This window comes from Folsomia candida, unplaced genomic scaffold (assembly GCF_002217175.1).
Source record: "Folsomia candida strain VU population unplaced genomic scaffold, ASM221717v1 Fcan01_Sc006, whole genome shotgun sequence".
Taxonomy (NCBI): Eukaryota; Metazoa; Arthropoda; class Collembola; order Entomobryomorpha; family Isotomidae; genus Folsomia; species Folsomia candida.
Genome location: NW_019091198.1, coordinates 9,059,416 through 9,080,529, shown reverse-complemented (window position 1 = coordinate 9,080,529; position 21,114 = coordinate 9,059,416). Strand labels below are relative to the sequence as shown.

At 40.5% G+C, this 21,114-nt stretch overlaps 2 protein-coding genes across 3 annotated transcripts; both read right to left on the bottom strand.

Annotated features, from left to right (window-relative positions):
* Positions 1 to 1,195: 1,195 nt before the first annotated feature.
* LOC110850812 (LIM domain only protein 3) lies at positions 1,196 to 16,341 on the bottom strand. 2 transcript variants are annotated; one of them, XM_022098385.2, is made up of 7 exons: positions 15,989 to 16,340; positions 11,770 to 15,898; positions 4,848 to 4,952; positions 4,592 to 4,760; positions 4,413 to 4,507; positions 2,320 to 2,512; positions 1,196 to 2,221 (listed from the first exon to the last, which is right to left on the bottom strand). In XM_022098385.2, exons 3-7 carry the CDS (start codon positions 4,943 to 4,945, stop codon positions 2,114 to 2,116), a joined length of 663 nt encoding a protein of 220 aa, XP_021954077.1. In that variant the 5' UTR covers positions 4,946 to 4,952; positions 11,770 to 15,898; positions 15,989 to 16,340; the 3' UTR covers positions 1,196 to 2,113. The 2 variants fall into 2 exon arrangements, with proteins under 2 accessions (XP_021954077.1, XP_035708924.1); XM_035853031.1 differs by having other exon boundaries at positions 2,080 to 2,221; positions 15,972 to 16,341.
* A 969-nt stretch (positions 16,342 to 17,310) lies between these two features.
* Positions 17,311 to 20,162, bottom strand: LOC110851267 (soma ferritin). The gene is made up of 4 exons (XM_022098978.2): positions 19,983 to 20,162; positions 19,430 to 19,660; positions 18,029 to 18,253; positions 17,311 to 17,923 (listed from the first exon to the last, which is right to left on the bottom strand). The coding sequence occupies exons 1-4, from the start codon at positions 20,145 to 20,147 to the stop codon at positions 17,735 to 17,737; spliced, it is 810 nt and encodes a 269-aa protein (XP_021954670.2). The 5' UTR covers positions 20,148 to 20,162; the 3' UTR covers positions 17,311 to 17,734.
* Positions 20,163 to 21,114: the final 952 nt, after the last annotated feature.

The window sequence follows — 21,114 nt, the reverse complement described above, 5'->3', positions numbered from 1 at the left end:
AAACTGATTACCCGGTCTCGGCTGGTTTTCGACCACCAAACGTCCCTCCTCCATATATGAAACTGTCGCTTGATTACCAACACTGGAGCAACCACCATCCAGCCGCCCACAGCAGGTCTCTCCTCATGAAGAGTTCAACAAAACGCCAAAAATACATCGGCCCCCATCCTACAATCCGGTGTAACATGAAGGAAAGCACGTCCGCCGTCTACCGGTTATTCTAATCTGCTCCATTAATTCATGACATCGATAGTCACGACCTCATCAATTGCTGTCATACCCGTCCACACTGCTGCGGTCTTAATTATTTTCCCATTTTCACCCATGCTCTTTCCCTCCCCTCGCAGTCAAATTCTTAATCGCTGTTTCACACCAGAGTATAAAATAATACATTTGTTATCTCTCCACAAATGCACAATTACTTCGCCGCGCTTCCCATTATTGCTTCCGCGAACGAAACAATAAATGAGTGCAATGGGCTGAGACGGCAGAGAGAAAATCAAAGAGATGCCTCTTCTCCCTTCTCGATGATGGGGATGATGTTGATGGTGGGTGGGTGGGTGCCTGGGCCCTCTTCTTCTTCCGTGTCAGACTAGATATGTACGAGGAGGAAAACAAGAATACATTTCAAAGTCAATTTCCCCATAGTGTAATAAATCCTGGGGTAAAAAGTGGTCAGAAATTCTCATGAATATCTACAAGATGTGAGATGCGGATGGGACCACTGGTTCAAAAGTATGTATGATGATGGAGCGATTTCGACCCAGTGGTGAAAGCAATGTCCAACCAAATCCAATCGAAATCGAACTGACCACTGCTATTGTTTGTTCATAATAAATATTCATAATCCAATCTGAGATTTGTGCCTCATCCATCCTGAATACCAATTGGGAAGGAAGGGATGGATAGTTGGGAGGGCACCCTTCGTCCATTCAACAACCACTTCTTTCCTTCCCTTTTCCTCTATTCATCCGTCTCTTTCTGAAGCATTGGTTCATTCATTTCTCCAGTTTTTTCACAATGCATATCATACTTACTTTCTCTTTCAGGTTCCACCTGAATTCTAAGCAGATGATTGAATCCAACTTTTTCTGTAACAGATTATCGTCGGTTTCTCATAAAAATGTGATTTTCCCTGAAGCATTTCTATTCGAAAGACCGAATTCCAAAGTTTCTACTCATGAATAAAGTGAAGTTTTTTTCAGTTTCACAGACAGTTTTATTATCGACAATAATAATTTTTTTCAAGGATTACAACGTTAATTAATATAATAATTAGAATGATAATAGTGATAACCATTCAACATTTTTGTAGCATTGTTTACATAACAAATTCATCATCTCGGATAACCCGGGTTACGAATAATTGTCGTCGTCATGATTATATTTTAAGTTATCTTATGTATTGCAGTAGAAACAAAAGCACCGTTACATTTTTTTCTGTTGCAATGTTTTCGCAGTCGTGAAAGTACGGGTGATGATGCAATTTTGGAGTGTTTCAGTTGTTGGAAATTTTACTAAAAGTGTGGTCAGTACGTGAAAATTGTGTTGTAAATATGCACACTCCGTACTTTCGAAAACGCTAAATTTTAATAATGGCGATCATCATTACATACATGATACAAATAGAATTACGATTAGTTTAAATTCGAGTATGTATGTACACATTTAACATTCGTAGAGTATGATAACATTAGATTGGTATGATTAATCGTGAAACGTTGAAATGGGGCACATTGACACACTACGAGTCATACTGTTGAGAAAGGAATACATCGTCGTTGCATGTGCTATCTCATTGGTTGGCAAATGGTGGCATGAAACGGGGAAAAAGTGAGACAAGAGAGAAAGCCGTCACTTCTTAGTCATAGTGGCTCAGATAAGTAATACTTATCTCTTTTTGATTAAGTACCTTTGAAAATTGGAGTGATTTTACCAATGGTTAAGAATTGTCACACAATACACGATGCACTTTCAACGACGAATATTTTTCAGGGCAAAAATTAGTATTTGAGAGTGAAGAGTTTAAGAATTATGTATTTTGGCGAAGTGTTCTTGATGAAATTAAAAGTTTTGCGAGGAACTGCGGGGCCTTAGAAAGTGGAGCCGACTACTATTCCGTGGATGAGACTGAGCCGTTACCTCTCATTGCGCCGGGGTGACCTCGGGGTAACCCACCGTTCAGTTGCATTCGGGAGTCTACAGAGTTATTTGGCTGGTTCTGGAATTGTTTGAGAAGGAAAAATTAGATTCTTTTAGTCAAGATTTGTCTACATATTTTAGCAGAAATTAAGAAAGTGGACACAGTTCCGGACTTACTGAGATGGTCTGAGGACGCTGTTGCTGTTGTTGTTGTTGTTGCTGCTGCTGTTGTTGCTGCTGCTGTTTGAGACTGGGGATTGAGCTTGGGCCCACATTTGTGTTCATGTTAGCAAACACCATTCTCTCCTCGTAGTCGTACTCGCACAGGATTCGATTGTCACAAAGGTAGAAGCGATCACCCACACAAAATCTGCATAAATAACACATCCAAGTGTCAACCAGGAGAAAAAACTTATATGAAAAGCGGTTGGTTTTAAGCGAGAAAAAGAAAGAAAGAACGAACGAACAAGGAAGGATAATTTAATTGGCATGTGGCCGAGGAGAAAAATCAAAAAGAACTTCGATTCACCTGGACTTGACATAAAGCTGGAAACGAATCAGGTAAACTACACATTTAGCCACACATGGCAGTGTCCCATTAATAATGAAAGGCCGTAAAATAAGTCATTTGAAAGCTTTCTTGAAATGGTCACATGCGACAGATTTTAACTTGACTGGCATGAACTGGCAGGAAATCAGGGCCGGAGAAAGTCTGGCTCAATGAGGAATAAGCAATTGAATAAAGAGAATGTGCACTCCATACAACAACAAAGTCTTACATGTACTATTCCAACCTCACCACCACCACCACCACCACCCTACGATCGGAAGGAGCCAAAGTACGGGAGTGTTTTTTTTCGACTCGCTTAATTGGGATGGAATATGCCACGCGAGAAAGCAATTGAGAGAGTAGGGCATTGAAAATCATTCTGACTTTGTATTCCACTTAATACTCTCATAACAACTAACAGTCATCAAATCAAAAGCCATTGTTTATGGGACACTCGTGCTCCTAACTTTCACCAGTTCAATCTTCTCCATTAATCTCCACAAGTCCACACAGTTGTTCCGCACCGTTTGGGTGCCACATGTGGGCAAAATTGGGAAGAAATTATTTCCCAAAACTCTTCCACCAATTGTGAGAATCAGGCTTTCCTAAAAGATCCTGTGAGTCAGTTGGACGACGACGACTAGCCGCTTACAATATTTCTAATCCTGGCGTAGGCAAGTTGGAGGAGTTAATCAGCGTGTGTATGCACCACGTACTTGGTATCATGGCAGCATTTATAGGAGCGATTTGTCCGAGGGGAAATCCAGCCCAACTGGTTTGTTTGCATATTGCGAGATAATGACACCTCCCACTACTTGCCTGCCATCACGTTGAACAATTAATACATTCATTCATGATAAACTCGAGTTAATTTACACCGCCCAGGAACTGAGTTATAGCACATTGACCTAACTAAATGTAGACAGTTGGGCAGTAAAACCACACTTGAAATTGCTTCTGATTTGCAGTAATTAAGCTTTCTTGTTGGGGAAGCATGTCCAGAGGAAAAGGTAAATAGAGGTTGATGTGAGGGTGAAAATCATGTAATTGCTGCCCCCATGATGTGTGTGTGGAAAGTGGTCGAGCAACGACGGGCAAGGAAAAATATGTCCCATCACGAACCCACCACCACGCCAGCCAGCCAAACCACACAAAAAGTACGGCACATAGGGAAGCATGCCATGGATGGATGGATGGATGAATGGATGGAGCGCATGGTGCAGTATAATAAACAGACCCAAATTTACCAACTTGTTTAGAAGTTGAACTAATACCACCTGCACGTGATTCATTAAATGATAAATATCAAATTTAGCCCTTTTTAATTTCCTCACTAAAAATCTGTGCTTCTTGTGTTCCCCTCTTCCAAAAACGCCTGCTTTCTCTCCCTCGCTCGCCTCCTATCCTTCGGCTCATGCTGCATTTTATAACTCGATGCAATAAACACTCACACCCACCACAATCTCTAATTGATGTCTTCTCATGCACGTAGAGTATCATCGCCAAAAGGAGAAGCAGTAACAGCACCGCGTCAAGTGCTTTTACACACTTATTTACTAACACATGGTGAAATGAAGTAACAAAAAAGTGCAGAATTTGAAGAAAAAAACTGATGCGTGACATGGAAGCAATTTGTTTGTTTGTTTCTTTGTTAGGAAATGCATTTCTCTTCTGAATGTTACGTAGTAAAAGGAAGGAGTGAGTTTGTTTCTTGACTCACCTGTGATTGCACTGTTGGCAAGCGAAACATTCCAAATGGTAGACATTGTTCCTGGCCCTCATGACCATCTCGAATGCAGGGATGACTTTGGAACACTGCAATTTGCGAGGAATTTTTATTAAGTTGTGTTGATTTATAATGCTTATTTTCTATAAATTAAGAAATCTCAAATTTCGTACCGCTGCACAATATCCAGTGGTCCCAAAGAGCCGGAGATAATCTCGTTTGCACAAAATTAGGTTGGCTTTTGTATACAGGGTTGAACCCACTTCTCCAAGTCGGCAATCACAGCAACCACATTTGAGACAGTCTTCATGCCAAAACATGTCCAGTGCTTTTAGTAGGTACCTGATACACATGTAAATAAATCCACAATTTGAGTTAGAATTTACAGTTAGAAGATTTAAATATGATTTTTCTAACAGATTTTTTTACCTTTCGGTGATCTTCTTCCCGCAGCCGGCACATTCTTTGGACGACATTTCCAGGCTGTTGGTTGCCTCCGTCTTGAGGTTCATGATTTCCACTTGCATGAAGAAGCTGGAGTAAGAGAAAAATGAAATTGATGATTGTTGCAATCGCGATATTTTTGTAATTGGAAAACGCATGTGCAACAGCAATAACGTAACCTATCATGTTTTTTAAAAGAATTTTGGTCCTGGCGAAATTGAAAATAGATCGAGAGATGAAGTTGAGCGGAAGGAGAAAGGCTGCGGTGTGGGTGGGGGTGGTGGTTTTTGGGGTGACATTATGCAGCAGGGGGACAAGAGAGAGAGAGAGAGTAAAAAGAAGAGAAGAATGGTCATTGAAGAACAGATTTGTGGGCAGTAAGTCGTAAGAGAAAAATTAAAGGAAGGAAAATGGCCAATCTCTGCGGGTCGGCATAATCGATTTGAGAACGAAATTGGAATTCGAGGTTCTTTTTTTAAGGTTTTACAAAAACGACATTCTGTGTACAATAGAGATTGTAATCTGCAAAGAGGTAAAGAAAGGTATTCCAGAATGGATCTGGCTCCTTGGGCGTTGAATAGCGTTAAAAATTGTTGATTTTTGTCGCTCTTTCCGACTCCATCCACACCACGGGTTGCTGAATGTGCTTACTCTCCTCTACCCAGCACCCACACCGACCAAACCAACTCTCTATGTGGACTCCATAAGCGATCACTTTCCTCCCGTGAATTGTGAATTCTCGTAAATAGCCAGATATGCTTGGAATTCCACCTCAACATGCACTTGGTCTCACAAACACCTACAAGACCGTGTATTACAACGGATTCGTGAGGACCACCAGGTCCAACTATTCTATTCCCATCGTCACTTGCTTTCTCCAGGTCGTACACAAATTTTTTAGCCTCATGGCGACATTATTTTCCCTCCTCCGCAATTATCCCATCTCTACGAAGCCACTCTGAAGCCGGCGATGATGGCATGATATTTATTTGGCATATTCAAATTCCCTTGCAGAAATGTCCACCAGCAGAAAGAATGCAATTCCCCATCACATTTTCCTCTCTCTCTGGAGGAGGAAGAAGTGGAGGACGGTTTTCTGGCGAAGCGATAAGAAGGGCATCATGTTCTTGTGGATGGGGTCCACGGAGCAACTGGCGGTTGGCTTATGGGCGACGGTCCTACATCGCTGGCTGCGAGGGTAAAAGTTGCGCTTCGGCCGAAAGAAACCAAGAAACAGGGAAAGGAAAGAAAAGAAAGTTGCCCATCTATTTCGGCCGCGATAAAATCATAATTGAGTCAGGTTGACACAAAGATTTGCACACGCTGAAGTCACTCGGTGCTGGATTTTCCCAAACTTGTTACACTTTCCTCTCTCCCGATAAAACCGGAATCGGTTTTTCATCGAAATGACCCGCAGACAATCCCTCCTACCAATTTTATTTCGGACAAATTCAGCAGCTTTTTCAGCCCAGATAACTCTCCGTCTGCTGTTCATACGCCACTTTTAAGTGACAATCATCAGTCTCAAATACGGAAAATCCTACATATGCATTATTACTATTCCCTCCACCCACTCCAGCCTGAGGAGAGGAGAGAGGCTCGTGTTCAAATTGTTGCATGGAGAATAAGAGAGCTTTTGACTACTCGTTGAGGGTGAATGATCACGAAATTACCATTAGAATCAGACGGTAATAAGACCAAATGTGTGCAAATGCCTCATGATAACTACGTTGTAACAGTGGTCGTTATTTTAAGAAAGCGAGCGAGAAACTAGGGGATTGGAGAGAGAGAATTACTCTTTCTCTCCCATCGGCCATCACGTTTCAGAGAGAATTCCAAGTGTCAGAGTGAGATTGAGAATCGGAAAATTGAGTTGTGTGCTGGTCCTAAATTATTTGCCTGTCGTTAGTAATAGACCTATCATTTAAGGAGGACTTCATGAATCCGCGTCTCTCTCCGTGTAGCTCTTTCTGATGAAAAAGTATTTCACAAATCCTTGCGGGACGATTTTTCATTTTAATAGGCAATGTCCCTCTTCGTCTAGCTCAGCTTCTTGAACAGGAGAGAATTTCCACCCCTGAAGGCACAAGACTCAGCAGCAGCAGCAGCCAGCTAAGTTTTCTAGCTTTCTTTACTAATACCGAGGAACAAGCACAAGGCAGCATTTGGATCTTAGGTGCAATCAGCCTTTCTAAAGACAGTTGCAAATTGAACCAAAATTTTCTCCGACTTGGTCGCTACACGCTTTTAAGTTTTGGTCTCCTTCAACTTTCTTTTGTATTTGGACGTTATATTACGTATTTCAGGATCATTTACTACTTCTGGACGTATCTTGAAGTGTGGGGAAGTAACCAGCTTGCTCAATTGGAGTAATTTAGCTTTCCCTCGTCGGAACAACTAAGTTTCCTCAGTTGTTGAACACAAAGGAGCAGCAGTATCGTTCTTGATCGTTGTGAATTGTGACTAACGTGTCCCCAACCACCTTTTGTTCTCCAAGTTGCCATAATAGGTGATGTTTAAAATGACCCGAGGAATTCGGGGGAGCCAACTAGAAAGACACAACCACCGCCGCCGAAAGAGTCATATCGCGCAATAATAATATTTTCTGTTACGTCCTCGTTGTCGACACTGTTTGCTGGCTGGGTCATTTTACACGTCAACTACTTTACATTATACCAAGGAAAAAAAATCTTTTTATTACACTGTCTATTTTTCATTGAGCATTTGCACAGATCATGTTTGCCAATAATGATAGTTCATCAGCAAAGAGAGTCAGGATTTACCGAGATTTAATTCCCCGTCACAAAAATGGATTTTCTCATAATATTCTTTTCAGCAGGGCGACAATAAATAAATACGAGGCTGCACAGTTAAGCAGAAACAACAATGGGCCAGCTAAGTATTTCAGGCAAACAAAGTCCGAACTAGTTTGTAAGTTTTAGGGGAAGAAGAAGAGTTAAAATGGAAATAATAATACTACTGCGAGGCTGAATCTTTGTCGCCATAGTTGGAAAATGGTAGTGGCAGAGAGGGAGAGAGAGACAGTGTCATTGCATTAATTATTATGCCGTATAATAATAGCAGAGAGAGAACTTTGGCGAGAGAGAGAAGGGACCGTGCCGAAGAGTATCAGTCTCCTAATACTATAAAACAACGTCATAAATAACATTGTCCATGATACAATTATAATTAATATTTTCTATCTCCTTTATTTATCACGTATAATCTAGGTCTCCAAAAGTCGGAGGAAACGGGAGCCACGAGAGACTCCCATAACTGATCAACCAGACCAGCTCTCTCGCAAATGGACCAGGGCTGCTCTTCTCTCCCTCAAAATCCGTTATCTCCATCGCAGAATTAACTGTATCGTTAGAGGCACACTCCAGCACACCACCATCCCGACCATACAATATAATAAAATAACACGTAACCAACCAACTTCCTAAATAACAAGCAGAAAAGATTTACTCATTTTGCATCATCCGTCGTCGTCCGGTTTTGGTGGTGGTTGCATGTTGCCTCGTCTCTGATTGTGAGCCCTACGTGATACGTATTGTCGAGGTAAGTCTTCTGTCACTTCACCTCCAGCCGACTTATGTACCAACTTTATTAATCGTTCCCTAAATTTCTCCACATTCCTGGCTCAAGTGTTTGCGACTGGGAATTATTCACTCCTCCGCACAGGCGAAATTAGCGTCATTGTCAATTTGTGAGATTTTCTATGAAGCGGATCTGGACTGGTTATAGAGAAGTATTTATACTTCTTTGGTTTATATGAAAACTGTTGATAATTGCCTTTTTATAAATCAATAAACATGCCATCTCCATCTTTTCGAATGAGATTAATCCTCTAAATTGTGCAAGTCCCTGGAAAATCTCGACTCAATTGATTGGTCGGTGTACTTTTGTCCTTGCTGCTTTTATATACTTGACTCTCTGTTACCACTTAGCAACTATGGAGCCCTCCTTGCCGGAGTAAATACTGTTTGTGCGACACAACAGAGATGGGTGAAAGCACCAGGAGCAACTTATTAAGGTTGCTGGAGAATAACAAGCTACATTTCTTTCTCCTTGTGCCTGACTTTGCTGACTGGACACAGCCACCCGTCATATCGTACATACGTTCACCACCATCCCACTCGAGAGAGGAGACTCCATTAGAGGAATAACTCGAACAGAATGGGACGAGGAGGACGAGAGGGAAGAAGGAAAAGTATCTGCCTTTTGCAAATTGGATGAAACAGATTGCACCAGAATAACGAGATGCTGTGTCCAGCTCACTACGACTAAAAATGACTCGGTGGACAGTTAGTAGCCGTCAGTCTTGAGAGTTGAAATGCAAATAACGATCTGAGAAATGCCAGGGGCAAGTGGAAAATTGACAATCATTAGAGAAGAGTCGTCCAGTCCGGTCATCATTAAAACTTCCCTGTCCCATTTTTAACCAGGTTTTGTCCATGCATGTAAAGAGAGAGAGAGTGGAAACCTCAAGAAGAAGCAGAAAAAGAAGAAAATTGTTGGCTGGAAGACTTTTTTTAATGGAGCATGTTCTGTTCAGAGAAATAATGGCGATATTAAGATCTGTCCAATTGGTGGGTATACAGACAAATCGTTCGTTCCTATGTATGTACACAAATTCAAACGGAAACATGAAGAGGAGAACTGATGACAAGAGAGAGAGTTTTTTTGTGAAGCAGGGGAAAGTAAAACAGAATCTGGAGGAGCATTACTCCTGACAGATCTGATCATCATGCCGGATTTGAGTGGCTGTAAAGAACTGAAAAAGTAAATAATGATAAATTGACTGATTTATTGCCTCATTGATGAGCTTTTGTGACATTAGAGGAGAAGAGGAGAAAGTTTGTGAAAGTGGGAGAGAGAGAGCAAGAGAGAGATGTCTACGGACTTGTTGTTGTTGGTGGTGCGAGGCCCAAATAATAGGACGAAGAGGGCGACGATTACTACTACGAAACTAAGCTAACTAAAAGTAAGCCCACAAGTAGTAGTAGTGGAATTGGAAAGAAAATTGGAGACCCTGAATGTTGATTATAGGATGAGTGGTCGTGCGCTTGTTAGTTTGTTAACGGTGGTCGTGTGGTTGAAACTAACGACGAGAGCTAATTGGTAATTTGTGAAGGAGCAAGTTGCGCAAGAATGACAGTGTGGTTGGTGGTGGGGAGAGAGAAATAATAATTCGGATGATACATGCATTGAACATTAGGAGACGGAGGCTGATTGCTAATGTCAGGTTGATTGATGGTTGGATTTAAGCGCAGACTGGTTGGTTGGGTAAAATCTGGTCAATTTCAGTGATTAGTCTTTGTTCACTGAGGCACGGGATTTAATGCGATGAGAATCTAATTTGGAAGTAAATGAGTCTTTCTACAGTTGGCAAGAATGAGACAAGCGAACTAATTAATAAGTTGAAAGAGACGGGGAAAAGAGGAAGCAAACAAATTATTATTGAACCGACCAAATGCCTGCCTGTCTGGTTATGCTTGGTCCTTTTGCCTTTGTGCACTTCAACTCGCCCGAATAATACCACCTTTCCCCGCTGCATAAATATAAGTACGTTCAGAGGCACTTTATATAAACACAAACTTCTCACAAACTTCCATCTTCATGACCAGGACCAAGTTCAAGATGGCCTTTCTCTTCTTCTCCCACCTCTACGAGGACGTAGGGATCCAGGCTGTCACATATTACCGAGAGGCTGAACAACATCAACAACAACTCCGAAAAATATCACACTTCAAGTTCCTCGAGTTAAAATTATGACTCGGCAATCCGTCCAAGGTGACAGGCAAAATAATAATAATAATCCTCATCATAATAATGACACTTATAATTACAGACGGCTTCTGGAGGGGGAAGTGAAGGAAATAAGCTGTAAGTCTGTTATGACATATTTTGCCCAGATTGAGCAGTTTCCTCTCTCTCTCTATACGAACTAATGTGTGTGTGTTACCCTAATTAAAAAATTTGATATTAAAAATTTCGGAATTTTTCTACATATAGAAAATCCATCGGATTCCAGATAAAAAATACCATTGAAAATTTTATGCGGGGAGAAAATTCATACGGAGGAGGGTACAGATCCAGGCTTAATTTTACCAAGTTTGAGAAAAGTGGAAGCCTTTAAATAAATTTGTTATTTTCACCTCGAACGCAGAGATTAGTCCAGGATTTTGCTATCGAGTCTAAATCCCATGAATTTTGGAATGATGCAAGAGCAGGGAGGAAGATTGCACCCACTGCCTGAGAAGAAGATCCAACTTTCTCCCCCGGATGTTGCGAATGAAGACTATCCGTCGGTGGACGTATTATAAGAAGAAGACGAAGCCCTGGAAATGGAGTATTAGCCTCAACCGTAGTGTCGTCGTGAGGACAAATAGACTGCTTGATAAGTCAACTGATGATGCATTTATACACCGCTCTCCTCCTCCACGAGAAAGATTGGCTGCTTGGAGTAAAATAATCAAGGGAAGGAAAGAGAATCGACCACTAATGACATGCAATCATGACCATGCAATCAGTGTTAGACGACTGAAGAATCCATTATGAGATTGCCTTTAAGACCATTTTTGTCCCCTCTCTCCTTCTCCACTCATCATCATAACCCATCCACCTCGTCGTCGCAAATACCACGACCACCAAGACTAAGCATATACCAAAACTCTCACACTCTTCCTTCGCCTTTCTCAACCAACACCTCACTCTTCAAGAAGCAAGATCTACCACCTTTCCATCTTGCACTTCAACGGATTAGATGTGATGACGATGACTCCTTCTCCCAGCGGAGAAAGCAAGGCTGGTCTCAATTTACCCCCGAATTCTATACCCAGCCACATATTACATGACATGCTCGTAGTAAACCGAAGTGTGCAAATAAGGATTATTCACTCACCAATATGTTGTTCACGACTCTGATGATGATTCTGAGACAGGTGTTCCTGCTGTAGAGTAGAAGCGGCGGATGGATAAATGAGACGAGAGGATGCGTCTGTTCACCACGCGATGCGTTCACTATTTCTTTTTACGTCGGGAATTTCCTTTCTTTCTTAGTGATTCCTGAGTTTTCTCAAAGCTTGTCTCATTCCACTCAGTTTAGCTGGTGATGGGTATCACACAATTCAATCAACTAGACTCGGGCAGAAAAATTGAGCAGCCCAACACAATTTTGTCCTTTTTGCTGGATCGAGCAGTTCGTAAAAGTGTGGGTGGTTGGTGGTGGGCACACTCTCACCAACGACAAAGCAAGGGCAGTCTCAACTTCCTCACACCAAAATGTGCTCGTTCGGTTTGATGTAGTAAATACGGCGTGTAGGTTGGCTGAGACTTACTTTGGAGAGAATTTGTTAATGGTCTTGAAAAGTAGAGAAAACCACAACTTTTGAAAACTGGATCGGTTTGTTTGTTTGCTTGTTGATTTGGTGATATAATATGTTTTTGCAGGAATATGCAATTTATTGTTGTGCTGATTTTCTACTGTCCGTCCACTTTCCGTCCTCTTCTTCGACTCTTCTTGTCCAAGTCAATGGAATTAATTAGTGAAATTTGAGAGCGACCAACTAATGAGGAGGTGAGGCACATGAACGTGGCGTGTAAAAGGGGGCTGTTGGTTAGTTGGATCAGTTTCTGTGCGAGCGGAGAAAGAACGACCCGGATCGGATCCAGAGGGCAAGTGAGAGCTGAGAGCAAACCGGCACCACCAAACCAGGAACGTGTTACTAAATGCTACAATCTACAATTCTGAATCGACAATAAAACCCCGTCGAATTCCGTATTTGTCCACCAGCGCTTGCGTTGCCTCCTTCCATCTCAACAGCCACTTGGCACTCACTAACTGATGATACCCACAGCCAAACCAAACTGTTTTTGTTTCCCGTTTTCCCTTGTTTGTCGTCCTTAAGCACTAAGGGGACACAGTCGCTGTTAACTAGCAAACAAACAACCGATGAGCAACATTTAGTTTAGGAGGGTCCGTCTTTCTTTCACTACTGCTCGTGTGGTGGTGGCTAAGCATTATCATCAGCATTATCGGGGACACTGCCACCACTGACTGGCGATGAATCGTCGTCTCACTCTCTTCTTTCCCACATTCTAATTATCCATCCCTCTCCTCCGTTAATCTCCGTCAGGACGGTCGAGACAACCCACAAACAACACAGTTTGGCAATGAATGTATGAATCAACTACACACATGCACGTCGCCCCTGGTAATTAATGCGTTTAATAGACATGCCACATTAATAAAGTGAACATTAGGCAACGATAATTGATTCGAGTCGTGGCGTTGTTATTATTTCGTCGCAATTGTGCATAATAAGCAATAAAACTTGGAATGACAGAGTCTACACAATGGGATTGAGAATAATAATAAATAATGTACGTGGAAAAAACTCAATAATAAAGAAATAATAAAAATAATAAATGTGTAGGCTCCAAGTTCTGGAGAATAATGTCTTTTGGCTGAAGCCATTAATCTCAAATAGATTTTTTTTCCATCCACTTAAATATTATTCACTCCTCGGGCATCATAATGTGCATACAGAATCTATTTGTTCTCCACTTGTCCATGACCCTCCGCAAGGAATTTGACGTTGAAGAGTGTCATATTTTTGTTTTCTTGCCCTGAATGACAAGAGTTGATGATGTGTCATGTTATCTGAATCCGTGCTTTATAAAAGGCTTGCATTGTTCTAATAGCAATACTGTCGAGACATCCAATCCACACATCCTTCCACCCAACAAGTAACATTCATTTGTAGCTGATTTTGGTTTCGGTTCTTGACTTTTGTATTGATGATGGGCGGATATGCAAGACTAATATATGCAGTTTAATGAATACCATGTCCATACAGCGACACATTTACAGCTCAGCCCAGAACAAATCCATTGACACAAGTTTATCCCAGATAAGCAAACTATAAGCTTGCAGGGATTCACATTAAGTGGGCATATCGTGATCTGAGCAACAATAAGAAGTGTTTCAACAGCCAGATACACTTTAGTCTTAAGATGAGTAGTAGTTCCCTTAGTGGCAGTTCAAATAAGTACTTTCCTCTGTGCACACATCCCAGAAGAAGAGGAGATGAGACGAGGAGGTGGAAATCAGTGGTGAGAATTGTAAACACTTTAGATTAGCCGAGAAACATTCCATGCCCTCCTCCTCCTCCTACATACATACACGACAAGTTTACCGAGCATTATTATCTCGCCTGCTTAAACCCAAGTCGGTGGGAATGGGATTGTTTGTTGACGGGTTTTTAACTCAATGTAATAAGAGATTATCAAAGCGTACGGATCTCTCATTTGGTGAGAAATTCTGCAAAGGGAACTTTATCAGCTCAGCATTTAAGAGTCAATTACACTTAACAACTATACGAGCCAGAGTGCACCAGAGGGATCAATGTGACTTGAGTGAGGCTTCCTCAATACAAGTGCTAGCTGCTACACATACACAGGGGGAGAAAGCCCTCATATGTACATACATACATTGTTGTGTAGTGAGACACTTATGGGCCACCAGAAGAACAAGAACCACACTACAAACATCATTACGATTACGAGGAGGCTACAACAACAAGAGATCTCAATCTTGAAACTCAACTCTCGGGATTTCTTCACATTCACATGTTTACCTACTCACTCACCCACTCAGTCAGTCACATCGAGGAAGATCAAACCTTTCCTCTTGACGTCGTGGCTTCACTTCAGACCAGCTTCCTTGACAAGCCCTCTTCTTCTTGTGACCTCGGTACCACATTTCTGCTCCTACTACTACTTGTTACATGGACAATAATAGAAATTAGAACGGGTCAGGTTTTTGAAGATGTTGTTTGAATGAATATGACACCGACATGGGAGGCAAAATTGGACGCCCAACTAAATCTGTACCCATGCACATACAGATTTATACATCTAGCTGTACGTGTCTCCGTTCTAATGAAAAAATGGTTCATGCAATTAAAAACGAACCCATTTAAAAGAAATGTATATACTTTCTCGGGATGAATATCTGAAAAGAAAGCCATGCTTCTGCCACCCTCTAGCTCCGTTGATTACGCGAGGGTACATGCATACATAGCCAAGTACGTGACTCAATTCCAGCCAAAAAGCCACCAAGTATACGTACGCACATCGAGGAGGTAACAGTCTCATGAGCCAGGACGAGGAGTAGTAAAAGTCGTGTCTGAGAGTGAGCTGGATATTAATAAATGTATGAAGAAAGTTGATATTTCATGGATGATTTTTTCAATCTTGGTCCCCATTCTCTCTCTCTCTCTTAGTGCTGTTAATTAAAAGAGATAGACCGCGTGGGGGAAATACGAAGGAAATGAAGAAGGAAGTATTTTTTTCCTGTCTCCTCGTCCTCCTCGCGACGAAGACGACCACCCATCTCTCGCTCTTAGCCTTAGCTACTACAACCACCCACCTACTACCCACCCCCTCAGCTAACACTTTTTCTCTCCCGTTTTTTAATTCAAAAGTCCGAACAGAGGAACAGCACAAGATTTCTTCGTCGAGGAGGAGAAGAAGCACCAAATGAAACGAAGGATGGGCATTTATGTCATTTTAATGAACGTGATGATGATGGTGATGCAGCTTATTACTCGTTTTGCTATTATTATTTCTATACTCACTCACTCACTTAATATGCATTTCATTTAAGGACAGATGCTTCTTTTTAATTCTCACATCTCTCACCACTCTTCCCCTCTCGCTACCGGTTGTAGAAATTTTAATTAAAGTATCATTGTCCCATCTAATGATGGCAGAGAGGAGGCACACGAAATGTTCGGGGAAAAGTTGCTTTCTCCACACAAACAAACCGAATTATGCAACAACCTGAAACTCCTATTCTGAAGAAATATAACGGAGAGAGAGAGAAAAAAACATGCCAACAACTCGAAAGGTGAAGAAATGTCAGTGCATTAATGATCTGAGCGACTTTTTTCCGTGTGTATTAACTACATTGCATCCTTCTTATTTTCTCGTTATCCTCAGAATCAGCCAGCATCGTTGGAAAAATACTGTAATATAAACTTATATTTATAAAAAATCTTTCATCCAATATTGATTATACTTTTGACTTTGTTAATTAACTGGCTTTTTTTCATTACTCCGTTTCCATCTCGTTTCGTTGAAGAGAATGCTGGGTTTGGTGTCCGTATTGGTATTTATTACAAACAATGGCCCATTTGTTTAATCAACAGTTCCGAGAAGGGGAGAAAAATACGACAGCCTTTGACGTTCAGTTATGTAGTTTTATTATTACACCGTGATGGTAATTAACCAATGAAGTCGTTCGTTTAGGACATTTGGCAATCTAATAACTTTTTTTCAATCAAAGGGCGTTTGATGTTTCGTGAGGATATAAATACATTGCTTATGAAACAATTCGGCTCTGCTGCTGCTGCTGTGTTTCTATTGTTGCGAAAAAATTTCAAGGTTTCAATCAGCACAATAATTTGTTATTCAACACTAACCGATCAGCCTCCCATGCGGTACTGTTCCGTGCCTATTTTTATATGCATACGAGATAAAACTGATGGAGGAGTGTGGACACATCTGTAATCACAATTTATCTAAAAATGTATATGTATTTAGCTGTCTTCCTGATGCTTGAAAAACGTATCATCTCCCAAATGAAAACAAAGCTGTTGAGGCAATCAAATGATTTTGAACTGATTTGAGATGGGTGCAGTATGAACTATACGACAAAAGCCCGATTTAATTGGATACCCGATGCCGGGAGAGGCTTTGTAGAATTTTCTTATTACCAGAACCAACCAACTCGGTAATTGGGTTGTCTTTTTTCTATCCACTTCCGTTAGGTAAACTAAATGCATGAGAGGAGAGAGAAAAAAAAAGTCATCGACTTTCTCCCCGACTTCCCCTCCACCCGAATTTCACCACCTCGGCTCCATCTCTGTTCCGGAAACACGGTCCGATTTCTCGCACAGCTTTCTCCGTGAAATTAAAAAAAAGTTAAAAAAATGCTTTACTAACTTTTAGCTCATGAGCAAGGTTAGAGATCGAGACGATGATTTCGTGGATAAGCCGTTGTCGGCATCGTCTTTTTCATGGTGTACGATACGACGAGTTCGCCTTCATGCATGACATCTCATCATCTCATGATGTGTTGATGACCTGCTCATGAGAGCAGATTTCATTTCACTGTATGTGCAGTGATAAAGATGGCCCAAGCTTTGATAAATAACCTGTTCCAGAGGAAACCATCCGACACAGTTGAGCAAAGTACACAAAATAAATATTTATGTAACGAAATGTATTTAGAAGAAGCCTCATGTATTAAGTGCATAATGGAAGTCCGTATAAAAACGATAAATTATGGTTACGAGTCCCACGCAGCCAGTTAATACTGGTTAATACTAGAAAAATTTAGTTGTGATAATGATTTGTACACGAATAAGTCACCTCATTTGTTTGTCAACTGTGTATAAGTAAGAATTCAAGTTTATTTCAATTTGCTGCAAGTATTTTTTTATATATAAAGAAGAGTACGACGTGTAAGTGATTACATTTACTCACTGTATTTCAGAACCCCATCATCATCTATTATGTGGGGTGGATAATGATTGTATTATTTTATTCATTGAAAAATGTGTATGATTAGACTAAAATATGAAGTCGAACTGTATACCTTTTCTTCGCTTCGTCAAATCATATTTAAGAAGGGATAAAGGATGTTTGTTCCGTGGTGATAGATACGCTTGTATTTTGGGTAGGTTTAATACATAATATTTCAATATACGTTCGCTTACAAATTATACTGGTTGTGGAAAATCACGTTGTGAAAATTATCATATAGTGAGAAATAAAGTAGTTTGACGAAATTTTTTTGCTTATTTGTCTCCGATTTCCTGATCGAAGATAAATTCTCCAAGACCTGTTCCACAACGTTTCAGTTGAACGATGAAGTCGGAGAGTTCTTTCATTGACTTGACCTGTTCGTCCAGGAAGTGAGTCTCCAAAAAGTCGCAAAGATGAGGATCAACATTTCCACCAGCGACGCCATGAATCTTCAACAAGTTCTGAAACATGACAAATAAGTGCATTTTAGTTTAAATCGGATATTACAATACTGAACTGAAATGCATGATACTAAAAATAAGATAACTAAAGATAACGAAACTTACTGCATTAACGCTCTTCTCAAGTTCAAGAGCTGCAGTCATGGCCTCCAAAGGAGAGCTCCATTCATCGTTCGATGGCTTCGCGATGGGCTGCAGCATGATGCGACCCCCACGGTCATTCTGGTACTTCATCAACTTTTCAGCGTGCTCACGTTCTTCATCAGAGGCTTTCTTAAAGTACTTGTGCAGACCGGGGAAAGCAACATCGTCTCGGTCGAAATAGTAGGCCTGTGTAAAAAAATTACGATAATGAGATCATTTCAGGCTCATTTAAACCGAAAAGAATTACCAAAAAATCATTTCATCTAGCGTTCCACTTATGTGAACATGAAACTATGTTGTCTTAAATCATCCCACAAATCCGAGGTACATTACTATTGCATCATCTTGCTTTTGAAATAAGCAAGTTTCCAGTTAAAAGAATCATCTAAATTTAATTAATATTGTTGTTCTAGATGAATCATGCCCGGTCATGAGACTCTAGAATTCGCATAAAAGGAACGATGCGCCTGCCTGTCAGCGAAAGAAAAGGACCCGAGTGGCTACGAAAATTTGCACACGAACCAACTAACTAAAGATCTGCTGCTGCTGATGCTATGGGTGAAGGATATATGCATCGATGGATTTCTTCTATGTTTCTTCTTTCCTTTGCTTTCGCATGACTTTGCTTGACTTCACAACAACATAACATCGCATCATCGTTTCGTTCCCCTATACCGATAACGCTTATTAAACTCTGATTTAACAAATGGTCGGAGAAACCTCAGCAGCGCAATATAGATTTTAATGTTATTCTTCACCACAAAGGAAATCTATCTGCGTCGTATGTAGCCACCTTTTCGCAGGCAGAATGCATACATTGAAAACTTTAATAATAACTGCGATGTTAGGAATGGCTAACCAACGTTTTATGCTTATATTCTGCGTATGTTGTGGCCATGCTAAATATCCTTAACGACTCGACTGATTATCACCAAATGTAAACCTTCGCAATCGCTGCTATATGTCACTGCTGGTGGCTAACATGGACAATAATTGTACCTTGAATTGATTTTGTGACATGCATTATACTTGTTTAGGGTGCTCTTTCTTTCTTCCTCTCATTCTGCATGACATGAATAATACAATCTCATATGGCGACTAAAAATAAATCAAATTGGATGCAAATTGGTTTCAAATGTCAAGTCAAATTTCTCTCGTTTACATATTATGCTTCTAACTATAACCTAATATAATTTCCTCATCTTAATAATAAAGAGACAATTCCTAACAGAAACGACTTCATTCATTTGCATTATTTATCTACCCACCTCGCCTGACTGTCTGTCAAGATAAAAAGTTAACAAATGCCGGACAAAAATAATATGCACGGAGGACAAACGTGACGACTTGAAAAAAACTCACCATCGACATGTACACATAACTCGCATACATTTCCATATTTATCTGGCGATTGATGTGACCTTCGCACTCTTCATGGTAGTTTTGTCGGCAGAGTGATCCATTCGTAGTTGGAGCCGGGGTCGTCATGCTGATGCGTTGTTTCAAAATCGGATAAAATGCGTCAACAGGAAGGACAGCGGTTGATTTCTTCAACAAATTATGCTTACGCTGGAACGCGGAAAATCCTCGTATCTACAAAATCAAAACAGAGAATAAAATTAAACTCAAGCTCAGTCTTTATATTTATGTATACGGATGGGAAACTAATTTGAACTTGACAACTAACCAAACAAAGAAGGAAGCGAAACAAAATCTAAGAAGGGCTGATTTGCTTGGTGACTTTACTGGAGGGCACCTCAAGTGAGACTGCCTGACGGACTGACTGACTGTGAAAACGAAGGCCTACGCCTGAGAGACTACGTATTATTATGAGGGGAGGAAGATGCCGAGGTGGATGGCAGACTAGTTAGCGGGGCTTATCAACATTAATAATAATTAAAGTTATAGGACTCACTGGACAGAGAAGGTTCGGAATTGCAGCTGTTCGTCCACTCACTGGTGTCCCAAAACAGCACTCGCGGTTGGTGGAGTGAACTTGTAAGCTTTTATTACGCATCCAGACCCCCGCCACTCGCCACCTCCCGCAACAGAGAAGCCCCCGACTCGCTACCAAAACCATGATGAAGATGGTGAACAAGAAGATGCAGCTTTTTTCGGATAAGTACTCGAAGTCCTGAGAAAGATAAGTCAAATGAAAGTCAAGTCCCAGAGAGAACACAAATTCGGTCTGGTCGTCACGAAAAAAATTTTGGAATGAAAGATCGGAGCGAAGAGGGTAGTTTTTATTTCTGAAAATGTTTTCATGACAATTTTTCATAAGAAATCAGTCCAGCAGTGGTGGAAAGTTTTGAGAGTGAGTGATGAATAGTTTTTCATGAATTTCGTAAATTTGGATGAAATTATAGGGATGAATTTCGTAATTTTTTAATTCAGAAGAGATCCTAGTTATATTTTTGTAGTTTTTCATTGCATGCATAATGACGGGATGAAAGTAGACGCTTTGAATTTATTTATTTCTTCAGTTCTTGACTTTCAACTTTGCTTTAATTTAATTGATGATGCATTTTGTAATGTAATTTTATGTATTTCATTTCGACACGTTTGCATGCCGTGTTTGCTTACACGGTGTTTAATTTAATGCTTATAGTTCGGGAGTCGCAACATTTCAATGTTTTTCATATTAAACGCAATGTTTTCAATTTTAAATATTTCAATTAATTCCAATTAACCCTCAATTACATAAAGGATGTAATAGAAATTTACACTAATTACTACACTGGTACCACCTACGCTCATGTGAACATAAAAGCTATTGTGAGATTGAGTGATGCAGTAAGTCTAATGGTGTCATTATTTACGCCATTGTTTCATCACGAAGTGAAGCAGAAACTCAAACATAAAATTTCCTATGTCAGTTTATGAAATCATTATTATTTTCTAGCTTGTGAGTGTAAAATGTACCCACAATGATGCATAAATAAGTACGTATTGCTATAAATATTTTGCTCATTTGCCTAGTCTGTCCTTAAATGACTCATTTGTTTATAATTTCAATACGCAGATAATAAATTAGTCCTTTCGAGACT